Source organism: Cygnus atratus, chromosome 3 (genome assembly GCF_013377495.2).
Source record: "Cygnus atratus isolate AKBS03 ecotype Queensland, Australia chromosome 3, CAtr_DNAZoo_HiC_assembly, whole genome shotgun sequence".
NCBI lineage: Eukaryota > Metazoa > Chordata > Aves > Anseriformes > Anatidae > Cygnus > Cygnus atratus.
Window position 1 is genome coordinate 58,062,176 of NC_066364.1, and position 12,904 is coordinate 58,075,079.

Consider the following 12,904-nt stretch of genomic DNA (forward strand, 5'->3'; position numbering starts at 1 on the left):
CAGAGCAAGGGACGTGATCCTTCCCCCTTTACTTGGCATTGATGAAACCAAACCTGGAGTACTGTGTCCAGTTCTGGGTCCTTCATTACAAGAGAGATCTAGACATACTAGAAAAAGTCCAATGGAAGGCTACCAAGATAATTAAGAAACTGGAGCACCTATCCTATGAGAGAGCTGGGCCTGTTCAACCTGGAGAAGAGGTGGCTGAGAGGGACTCTAACCAATGTGTGTAGATACCTGAAGGAATGATGCAATGAAGACAGAGCCATGCTCTTTTCAGTGGTGCCCTGTACCAGGACAAGAGGCAATGGGCACAAAGTGTATGGAACACAGGAGGTACTGTCTAAACATCAGGAAGCACTTCTTTACTGTGTGGGTAATGTGCACTGGCAAAGGTTGCCCCGAGAAGCTGTGGAGTCTCTTCCTTGGAGATCTTCAAAAGCTGCCTGGACATGGTCCTGGACACCCTGCTCTGGGTGGCCCTGATTGAGCAAGGGTGTTGGACCCGGTGACCTCCAGAGGTCCCTTCCAACCTTAACCATTCTGTGACAAACAAAGGAAATAGAAAAAAAAAAAAGAGGCTATATCATAACATTTTTGATAGGATTCCAGAAGAGAATAAGTTGAAAATCTTCTTTTATTGTAAGAGTGTGTCTTTGTTATCAGTAGTCTGTTTCAAGAAATTGGAGGTGGCAGTGAATGGCTTGAAATGCTTGGTTTCCCCTTTGAATGGTTCAGTGTGGTAGAAAAACACTTATGGAAAGCCACTGAACCAAGCAATATAGCAGTCAGGTTACTTTATGTAAGCTTATTTCTTCCTTGTTCAGTTAATTTTTCTAAGGCAGTATTCTGAATAAATGAATTTAACTAGAATGTAGCATCAATTTATACAATTTATATAGAAGAATTTTGAGTATACTTAAGCATTGAAACTGTATGATTTTGGACTAGCTGTCATATTTCATGCAGTAGGTGTTACAGTAACTCCCCAGAGAGAACTGGGGGAAAGAGCCCATTCTTTCAGTGCAAAAATTTAAGTTCACCATGAAAAAAAGAAAAGTGGCTTTTCTTTTTTTTAAGCTAGCCAGAACTGTACTGTCATTCAAATGGAACATGATTATTCTGCTCCCTTTTTTATCTGAAATATTACTAAAGGCTCAGAATATTTCTGACGGCTCAGAAGAGCCTTTATATCCTATATAAATTCAAGTCTGTCTAAGAGAGGAGAGTCTATTTAATCTCTAATTGGAACTTGAGTAGAACTAAAACATGCAATCTTTACTGAGAGCTATTACTAAATGAATAAAAGTTTGATGTTTTCTTGGTGGTGATTCTGTTGGAACTCCTTTCTAGTCGCTGCCTTCCCTCACTCTACAACCAGCATGAAAACCAGATCAACAAACCCCAATTAAAAATCATAAATTTGCAGCCAAGACTTGTTCCTAAAGAAGATAATAATCTAGATGAGAGATGGATTAACAATGGAATATTCCTTTAAACATAAGTGAATTAAGTTAGGAAAAGCAGCCTTTTGACCATTCCCTGCTGCAGTTAGTGGGCTGCTTAGAAGAACACGTATACACAGAGCCATCTGTTAAGATGGTAAATTGTTAGTTCACCACCTTGTCAAATCATATCATAACTACACAGGTGCCAATCAGTTTTGTACTAAATTGGCTACAAAAAATAAACTGGGAGCAACCTTCTTTCCTTCATGTAGTTAGACCTGATGTTTGGGCGGCAAATATCTCTATATTTGCTGAAATCTGTGTCATAAAATAAATGTGTACCTAGAGAGTTTGTGAAGGTGAAAGAGTCCAAATAAACTTCAACATTTTATTGCTGCTGTATAGCATGGAAATCCAAGAAGGCTAGCAGGGAATGTTAAACTGTATGTAATGTGATTTCATTACCTTCAAGCACTGCATCTAGTGGTAGATATTGCCACCAGAAATATCACAGAGCCACAATAAAACTGAACCTGTGTGTAGTTTCTCATAACCAGGACAGCAAGCAAAAGAACATTCATTGGTACATCAGAAAACATTTTTTTTTGTCTGCTTTGAGTAGATTTTCTAGAATAAAAAAATATCACCTCTTAGAACCATGATTTACTATCAGCAGCTTGCTGTGAGTCTCCTTGGTTTTGTATTCAGTTGTATGTGTTTTAGCATTCTCCACCTGAAATGTTCTGCCCATTCATGTTTGCAAACCTTTTTTTCTTTTTTTTTTCTCTCTTTTTTTTTTTTCTTTTCTGGTAACACTTCTTCACTTGGTATAGTCCTAATGTATATCTAGACAATAATATAATAGTAAGCAGAGTTTGTGTTTCCAAAAGCATGTCACCTTTCTATAGCTGTATTACAGCTATATTGGTCTAATAAAAATATTAACTCTCCATGTAACGCTTGTCTCTCTGGTAGGAAGTGTCAGTGACTATATTTCTGATGGGAACATTAACAGTAAAGATGGAAAAGATTGTCCAACTTCTTGATATTTGCTGGTGTCTTTTATTTCATTCATTTCTGAAGTCTGGTGTTGTGTGAGTACTGGTCTAAATCTAGTTTAATGCAGTAATCTATGTTTGGTTTTGAAGGCTTCACGTTCCCTTGGATTAGGCCAGAGATCAAAGCCTCTCTGAGCTAAATACAAATTTAACTACTGAACATATGAGCAAGGTGCATGCATGTTATTTCAATAATACACTTACCGTGTAATAATTTATTCATTTCTGAAATGTATTTTATGTCTTTACATTATTTTTTAACTATAAATATGAACTGAGATGATTTGAAAGTCCTCCATTGGTGTTTCACTGGATGTTAAAACTTTCTGATGTTTTGAATGTAATGTTCACGGTCTGATATTGCCTCAATGGTGTCCTGGAATGCATCTCCTCTAGTGTCAGTGTCAAGTTCTGCAGTCTGTTTGAAGATGGAATTTTAATAGTTTCCTACTTAAAAACTGGATATAATTCCAGTTATATATATCCTCAAAACAACAGGCACTGCAGACTAGTAGCGATGGTACTTTTGGTCTCTTTGAGATATACAACCAGTAGGGATTTTAAGAGGTTGTGTTCTTTTAGATATCTAATTCCATTCTTATATCGTGGAATATTTTTTCCTTCTTCCCTTTCTGAGGGAAACCCATTTTTTCTTTCAGTGTCATCATCTGATGAAACTTGAATGTAGTTTCCATATATGTCAGTTGCATATTTTATACGGGTCCTTTGTAGTTCCTCTGAAAATGGTGTTTGTTTGTTTGTTTGTTTTCCATCTAGCTAGCCAGATTATCTTAGTTAATGCTCTATTCTTTGTAGTTAGTTATTTAGTTGTAGTTGCACCATTCTTTATCATTTGAATCTGGCGAGCCTAAATACCTTTTATTAAACAAGGCTGTTTGACTACAGGAGAGCATCATAGAATGGTTTGGGTTGGAAGGGACCTTAAAGACCACCCAGTTCCAACCCCCTGTCATGGGCAGGGACACCTCCCACTAGACCAGGTTGCCCAAAGCCCCATCCAGCCTGGCTTTGAACACTTCCAGGGATGGGGCATCCACAGCTTCTCTGGGCAACCTGTTACCAGTGCCTCACAACCCTCATAGTGAAGAATTTATTCCTTCTATCCCACCTAAATCTATCATTTTTTAGTTTACAACCATTACACCTTTCCCTGTCACTACACTCCCTGAAAAAGGGTCCTTTTCCAGCACTCCTGTAGGCCACCTTTATGTACTGGAAGGTCGCTATAAGGTCTTCCCGGAGCCTTCTCTTCTCCATGCTGAACAACCCTAACTCCCTCAGCCTGTTTTCATAGGAGAGGTGCTCTGGTCCTCTGATAATCTTTGTGGCAGTTTTTATAACATCAGTATTTAAAAATAAAATGTTTCTCAGAAAAAAAAATAATAAAAGTGATCTCACAACCTTTGGTACTGAGGAAAAGGTTTGGATGTCTAACTCATTAAGACTCTGATGCATTTAAAAGTGATTTTATTGTGACAGGCATAACATCAATGCGTTGTTCACACAAGGTAGTAGGGTGCTTCTTCCTGCCCTCCAACTTTCTTCCTGTTGAACATGAGCATTTGTTCCCAGGAGAGGAGCCTTCTCTCCTTCTTCAGAGCGTTTTGGCTGGCCCAGAATGCAGCTATCAGAATATCATACCCAGTCTTCTCTGCTCTCTGGTTGTATTCTTTAAGAGCATATAAAGCAAACGTACATGTACAGTTAACTGAAAAAAAAAATAAAAAAATAAACAAACAAATAAATAAATAAAATATCTACCAGAAACTTGATGGATTAGAATTAAGATAACTGTGATTTCTCTCTCCTGTATTTGTATTTCTTGAGGAGTTTGCAACGCTCCTTAAACACATAGATTCTGCCTACTGAGCTGGGAGAAATATTTGATATATACATGTACAAACAGGTTGGAGTGACAAAGGAAATTCTGTGGAACTTCCTTAACATCTTTAGTCAGCTATTCTGGTTTCAACAATACATGCCTTTGTCACCAGCAAGGCAAAGTTTTATGCTGTGTTCTCTTTGGTATTGATATGGCCTCAGATGACCGTCCTCGAGGCAGAACTCAGAATTGTCAGGTGATACAGAGAACAACAGTCTCCCATGAAAATGAAGTGATCTCACAGGTGCTTCAATTTCCATATTGCCTTTGTAGTCAAATCAGTGAAAAGTATTTTTGCACTAGATGAAACATAACTGTTTATGGAGCATGTGGATTGACATCTGACTTTAGCCTGTGACTGAATCATAGAATCAATTAAGTTGGAGAAGACCTCAAAGATCATCTATTCCAACATTTAACCTAGCACTGCCAAGTCCACTATTAAACCATGTCACTGGGCACCACATCTACACATTTTTGGAATACTTCCAGGGATGGCAACTCAACCACTTCCCTGGGCAGCTCGTTCCAATGCCTCACAACCATTTCACAGAAGAATTTTTTCCTAATATTTAACCTAAACGTCCCGTGGCACAACTTAAAGCCATTTCCTCTCGTCTTATCACTTGGTGCTTGGGAGGAGAGACCAACACCCATCCCGCTATAGCCTCCTTTAAGGTAATTGTAGACAGCGATAAGGTCTCCCCTGAGCTAAACAACTTCAGCTCCCTCAGCTGCTCCTCATAAGACTTGTGTTCCAGGCCCTTCACCAGCTTTGTTGACCTTCTTTGGACAACCTTGTATTTCAAATACACAGAGGAAGGAAATGACCCTTATAAACAATTTCAGAAGGCAGTGTTTTCTGCTTTGTGTAAGTTAGGTTTTTTTCTTATCCACCTTGGTATTGTACAGTACATAAGGTAAATATATGTTCTGAACTACCAGAAACTCTCTTCTTTAAGTGCCATTTTGGGACCTTGACTTTACTGTATGATCCTATTTGTGTTATGCAAATCCTGTCAGTTTAAGCTGTGAAATTCAGACTGCTAGGGCTAGCAGAGACCTCAAGAGACTTCCCAGTCATATTCCAGCTACTAGGTGTCATACCTAGAGTATCTCTGACACGTTTGTAAAAGGCCATTTTATTTTTCCAGTCTTTTACATTCTGGTATACTGTTTTCCTATACTTTCTTAGCTTTTTCTTTTCCAGACAGGTCAAACACCTTTCATCTAGCATTTCCTATTGGTCATATTTTCTAAGTTCTTGCTTTCTCTAAACTATTGTCTATTTGTCTACCCCTTTCTAGCAGTTTTTGCCCAATGTTTATATTGTTGACTGTTTTCTGTCTGCATTTATTATAAACCACAGTCTCTCCTCTCCTCTCCTCTCCTCTCCTCTCCTCTCCTCTCCTCTCCTCTCCTCTCCTCTCCTCTCCTCTCCTCTCCTCTCCTCTCCTCTCCTCTCCTCTCCTCTCCTCTCCTCTCCTCTCCTCTCCTCTCCTCTCCTCCCGTCCCCTCCCCTCCCCTACCCTCCCCTACCCTCCACTACCCTCCGCTCCACTCTTCAACCTAGCAAATCCGTGTTGTATTTTTCAGTTAATAAGGTGACGGTTATGTAGTTGGGAAAAAGTAAATCTGTCTTGGTACATATTCTTGTAGGTTTCCTGAAACCAGACTATGTTTCATTCCTTGTATTTTTCACTTTCTTGAATTCTTGTAGTTAGTCTGAACTTGAAACAGAAGTGATAAAATTCTGCAAAAAGGTATTCTATTAAAATGTTTGTCTAACATCAAAAGCAATTCCAAATACTTCTTGCAGTATTTCAAATAATTTTTCTACCATCCTTTTAGAGCTATAAACCAGTTTTTATGCCTTGACCACAGGCAAACCAAAAAATGCTGTAAAAGTTGTGTCTAAGGAGTGTCATTCTGAAGGCAGAATGTAGCTGCTTAGTCCTAACGGGTTTGGATATTATGCAGATAAACATCCTGCTTTTGGATTATGAATTAGAGTGAATTTTCTGATTTTAAGCTGGTTTTACAGCCTTGGATGCAGTTCATGGATTTCTCTGCCTTAATGGAAAATTCAAAATTAGTTGATTTCCATTCCTTAAATACTGGGACATATATATATATATTTTCTCCTTAAGTTAGAAATGTCACAATATAACACATTACTAAGTTGATGACTTTCACTGCTTTCTGTTACTGTGTGCCAGCCATCTAGTATGATGAACAAGAGACAGCACAGTATGTCCTTGGGAATAATCAGATTATGCTCTTCACAGAAGCCTCATGAGTTTGCTTTGTGGTCAGCAGTATGCCCTGGAAGGGCAGAAGGATCCCTGTGATTTTAATAGTCTCTGAGAGGAGGCTGACATTGCACTGAAGTATGAGACAGATGCATTTAAAAAGCAAAACATAGTTCTTGCAACCTCTGATTTACTTATACTATTTCCAAACAATAAACAAAAAAGCCTGGTTTTGTACTGAACACTGTCATTCCAGTCTGCAGTTTTTGATTTGCATCCTAAAACCGATTTACATTTTTCAATTTTTCATGGCAAAGCTATAGTGTCAATGCCCTGGCTTTTGGTGCTAAAGAACATAGGAAAAAAAACATTGGTATGACTTGAAATAGTCTGGTTAATGGCCTCTTGCTCTGAAAGCTGAATCAAACTGAAAGGAAGGACTGGAACATTCTTTTTAAGTAAATTTATCTGACTCCATTAGGGAAAATTCTTACTTTCTTTTAGGTTGCAGTTCATTCTAAGAAAAACATCACCCGTCTTTTTTTCTTTTTTTGGTAGTTTAGCCCAACAACAATATTGAAGTTATTGAATCTTTTTAAGGTTGCTCAGGTTGCTGATGTAGCGCCTCAGCCTAAATGAGAACCATATAGCTGAATTGCACTGAAAAACTAATGTCAGTATCAAGTGGAAATTTGCATAGATTTCAGGGCTGTTTCTGATTACTTTGTTAGTCTGTGTGTCTGGGGAATTTACAGCCTTCAGTAGGCACAGATGAAAACTGACTGAGCATGATTTCTAGACACTTGAACAAGAAGGGAATGGTCCATAGGACTGTAATCCCCAGGTATCTGCATACGGTTTTGCAACACTAAATGTCTATTTCCTGGAAATGCTGTCACCGGAGGAAATTGCCCCTGAACGGTTAAAACCTTTTAAAATTTACTTAATTGCATTTTTCCTGTCTTTTTTTTTTTTTTTTTTTCTCCACAGGTGACAGCTGCTGGAGGACTTCTGAAATTTACAGTCTCCTATGACTTCACAAAACAAGAAGAGAGAGCTCAATTGATGGTCCAATCTGATGTCATCATAGAGGTAAAGTGATTATATTTTCAGCCACCAAAAAAAAATAAAAATAAAAATAAATTTAAAAAAAGGAAGAAAATTGACTGCTTCTTCAGATGTTCAATGTGAAGCCTGGTTGAGAACACAAAACTGTAGGGTGCACGTATCTTCAGCTAATTTTTAGTATCAGAAAATCATCGTGGTTCAGAGAACTAAAATCTCCTTCATCTAAAGGACCATCCAACAATATTGCAATAGCTTATAAAACAATATCCTTTGTGGTTGGCTGAGTTAATCCTTTCCTATTCTTTCAGCACACCTGTTCTGTGCTGCTCAGGGTTGTATGAATTTGCATTGACTTTCTACTTTATCAGGCAAGCCCATTTCAGTTTATGAAAGATGAATATTATTCCCAATATTTATTATTCTTTTAAAATATATTGTTTGATAAATCCTGTACCCCAGCTGGCTGCAGTAATAGAGATTTTTTTCTAACATTTTTTTTCGTATGTAAATCTCTCTCTTATGGCTCTGTCTAGGGACGTGACTTGAGAATCAGCACTCCAAAAGAGGGGATTCACCTGCAGCCTTCTGAAGTGCACACTGAAGAAATTGTGCTGAAACCAGAATCTTTCTTTGTGCATGGCACTGATGTGCCAGTCAGCAGGAGGGAGTTCATGACTATCCTTGCAAACGTGAAGAGGATCCTCATAAGAGCCACATACAGCTATGGGATGAATGCCATCTACAGGTAAATGTGGGAAACGTGTCAATTTGTTACAGGCAGCTTCTCAAAACACGTTTCCTCTCTTCAGAGAACCAAGTTGATGTAATTTAAAACAGCCTTTAATTTATTATCATGAAATTAATAACATTTATTTACATGTTCAAGCAGATATTATTTTTTTTTTCATTTTGGATAGGGAGGAGGCGAGGAGGCAACAGGAAGAATAAGTCTAGCAAAAGAATGAAATCAGATGGACTGTTAAGACATGAATGACAGACAGTTCCATAAATATGATTATTTTGTGAAAACTGTAATTCCCATATATATGGTAAATTATATAATGCAGTGATGACATGTTCAGTTAAGAAATTATATATTGCTTATATTTTGTTTTCCCAATTTAATGAACATACAGTGCCACATTAACAGTGAACCAGAGAATATTCCAAGTCTCTAAACTGACAAAACAGCTAGAGGGGAGTTTTCTCCTTTTTAACGAGTACCACACACAGAACTGACTAATCCCAAAGTCTTTCCCTTTGTTTATGTCAGATTGCTGCTTGGACTGCTTAGAACCATGATTTCACATGAACTCTTCTGAGCCCTTTGATAAAATGAAAGATGTTATATGAGATGACGCAGTTCTATCTTAGTGGCTACAGCATGGTTGAATCTATAAAGCTCATATTACATTTAAAGTTCTCACAAGTGCACAAGCAAATTCTCCAGGTAGACTAAAAAACAGCCTCTGTCATGATACTGTGTAATTGCACTCTTATCTATACATTAATAGCTAAGTGGCATAAATAATGGTTGAATGGTTGTGGGTGGTTTTTTTTGTTGTTGGTGGTGGTGGCAGTGGGTGTTTATTTATTTATTTATTTATTTATTTATTATGTGCAACAGAATTGATTACATAGTGGCTTTCTACTCACAAGTCATGAAACCTGAAATGTTCTCTAATATAGACATCACTTGATTCAGTGGTGTGAGCCAATTTGGAATGGAGGGAGTTCATAGCACTTTAGTGATTATTTGTTGAAAGTATACTTACCATTTTTGCTACTGTGAAATTTCTTAAGCAATCCAACAATCGTTTCAATACTTAGGTAATTAAAATACAACCTAAACTGAAAGACAGTTTTTCTTAACAGCACGCAGTTTTCTGATTTGAACTTTGTCAGCGTATATTTTTTTCACTGCAAAAAGAATACGTTTCTTCGAATCTCCTTCTCTTTCTGTGGTTTATTATTGTGCATTACATCTCTGTAAATAAATTTGTGAATCATGGGTATCTTGAATTTGAGCCAAACTGATTCCTAATTTGCTCATTTGGTCATCAGCCCAAACTCTTGCCTTGTATCCATATCGCAGAACTTTCCCACCCTGGTGTTCAAGGACAGTCGAACAGGTTCATACTCAGCCTTTGGAATGTGTTATAGGTAACCTTCCAAAAGCATGTCTTGGAAATATTCTTCATATGATGAGCTCCAGGACTTACATATAATTTATGCTTTGCAGGTTAGTGGCGACGATCTTCTAGATGTAGTGACATTACGGTTAGGAATGCTGGTCCCTTAAAGACAATGATTTAAAAAGGGGTTGGAGAAAGTACTGAAGAAGAATTTTGAGTACCTTGTTTATTAGAAGTGGTTTTACATTATTGATAATCTCTAGCAGTCCCCAGTCCGATGGTTTTTTTTATCAGAGAAGAATGCAATGGTAACTGTATTACATTGATTACCATCAGCATAACCAGAAGATTCTGAAAACAGTTTGCTCTAAACACATTTTATTGATTGCTCTCAGGGTGTGTTCATTGCAGTTAAGTGGGACAAAAGATAGGGCATGAAATTCTAGTCACAATGAAATGAATTGGATTTTTCACCTTTGATTTCACTGGAGGAATCCAATCAGGGTGGGATTTACTGGGAGGAGTTAAACCGTAGAACAGTGCATGCTCTAAGTCACATAATATAGCATCAACAGCACCTACTGTCATCCAGCACAATTTAGGATTTGTTTTTGTAGGCATATTACTGATCTTCAGGGTATGTCCCAGCACTGATTTCTTTATTGTCTGTTTGATTTTAACTCATGCTAAAACATACTAGGCAAAAAGATATGCTGATAACTCTAAGATCATGAAAAACAACTGTTTTCTCACTATTCTGTCGCCTTAGTACTGCAGGCTTTGGGATTACTGTCCAGACTCTATGAAGAGAAAATTCTTTGCGATATTTTAGGCTCATTAATGACTACTGTTGATGGGCTTCAAAGGAAGACATTTTTGCCAAAGAAATAAGGTAGAACTAAACTTCAGTAGATAAGATGATATGAACAGTTTTTTTCCCTTTTTTTTTTTTTTAAACAGGTATGTCTGGTGGACAGATGGATATTCCTCTGAGAGGATAAAGAAGGTCTGGCAGAGAGACAGAAATATTACAGGGTTGTTAGATCCTTCAGGGATGACAATTTCCTCCTCAAATCATCAGCAGAACTATGCAATATACTAATTTGAGATTGCTTTATTTAGCAACCTGTTCATTTACATACTGAAAGTTTTCAAAATGTATAATGAAGCATCCATATATCTGTAAGGATTTCCGAGGGTGTTGTTATAATCTGTACTTAGAATAAGCACTGCTGTTATAATTCTGTACCAGAATGGAGTCACCGTAAGACTAAGCAACTTTCTTGCAGTTCTGTAGGAACAAAACTGAGAATTCAATGGGGTTTTCTCAAGTTAGCAAGAGCTTTAACTTAAAGATTATCCTTTTCATCCTTGTTTAGTTTAACACACTAAAAACATTAGCTAAATAGTAGCATTTTCAAATAGTTATTAAACAATATTAGTGCAGTAGTGGTGAGTTAGACTTCAACATGTTTAGAGAACATTTTGTGGGTCATTTTAAGCTTAGAATGTTGTTATCATTCTATGGCATAATTAGGCAGCTTCCTCAAATGGGCAGGCTTTCATTTAAATGATCAAGTAGGATAAAAAATGTGAACACAGAAATGTAGCAATCAATTTGAACGTGATTACAGTTTCTGGATTTAAATTGAGAAATCCTGCTCAAACTTGACAGATTTTCCAAACTGTTGCAATTGAGTCCATCTGTGGTAGAAGCAACAGGCCAGGAAAAGATAGATCTCTTGTATTGTGTTGTTTAATGTAATATTGTTAGTTTGTGCTTCAAAGAAAGCTTAGTAGCACTGTTTCTTTAGGTTTAATATGCAAAGTGGCCAATAATGTTAAATATTGTAGATGTTCTGATGGCCATTGGGAATTATGGTGGAAGTGGTCCCAAAGACAATGGGTTGTTTGCAGCTGTGTGTAGAATTGGTGCTAGATGCAAGCAGCAAGAGGGAAGGAAAGGCAGAGGGTTTACCTTCATATACAGAATTGGCTTCAAGACAAATGAGCAATGATTGGGTCAGTACTTCATGTGCCTTATGTAGCTAATGTGATTCAGATGCCTGGCATAGCAGACAGTAAACTATGCTGATACCGCCTGGAACGTCCCCTTCCCTTTTAATCTTGTTTGTTTTTAGAAGTCAACGGTTGCCTGCTGACAGTAACAGTCAGCTTAAATATTTGGTCTTGATGTCGAATCTCAAATTGTTCATGCATCTCCAGGATCTAGTGCCCCATTACTGCCAGCATTATGTATTTTAATGAATGCAGAATGGCATCGAGAAATCGAAATTGCAACATCAAAATGGGAGAAAAAAAAATCACTGCAGCTTTCTTCAATGAGTAACTGTTAATGCTAAAAGCTGTTGAACACATTAAAATCCCATTTAGTGAATAGCAGAACCTAATGAAAATTGGAACAATTCAGTGAATACAAATGTGGGATAATACTGGTTGGATTGTTTCTGTGTGTAAATGCTTCTCTTTGTTCCAAGATCCGTTACTTAGCTGAGAGGGACTAGTAGCTGTAGTTCAAAGGACAGGTAAAACTTGGCCTTTTACTGGCTGTTTGGTTCTTCATTTACATATTTTTCTCCTTAAATTATTAGTGTTTTTTTTTCTTTTAAAATCACCATTGATATCTAATATCCTAGAGATGTGTTAACTTATTGTAAGGAAAGCTCACCAGGACAATTGAAAAATAAGCATGCAGCAATGGAGTGAAGGAGAAATACTGAAAAGTGAGAGAGATCTTACTGAAGATCTGGATAGGAACAGGCATTATTCTCTCAAAATAGTTTCAAGAGCCTTTTACAGAGGTTCTATTATTAACAGGTTAGATTCAAGTTTCAAACTGCATAATCTTCAATGGTAGTCCCTCCAAAGCCCAGTTGTATACCCAGTCGTGGCAAGTAGGAAGATATCCTGTCTTAACCTTTTTTGCCCCCACTACAGTAACAACGAAATATTATTCTTGGATGTTTTCTTAGCCAAGGTTGTTCAAATAATTTTAAGCTTTTTTTGGCATCCAAAAGAT

The 12,904-nt window shown here is 37.4% G+C and overlaps 1 protein-coding gene across 1 annotated transcript in view; it reads left to right on the forward strand.

Moving 5' to 3' along the window:
- The window catches only part of LAMA2 (laminin subunit alpha 2), a 380,546-nt gene that overhangs the window by 198,329 nt on the left and 169,313 nt on the right, over positions 1-12,904 (forward strand). Inside the window, exons 13-14 of the mRNA XM_050709562.1 lie at positions 7,652-7,753; positions 8,263-8,474. Coding sequence (XP_050565519.1) covers positions 7,652-7,753; positions 8,263-8,474 — 314 coding nt within the window. The remainder of the gene's footprint in view (positions 1-7,651; positions 7,754-8,262; positions 8,475-12,904) is intronic.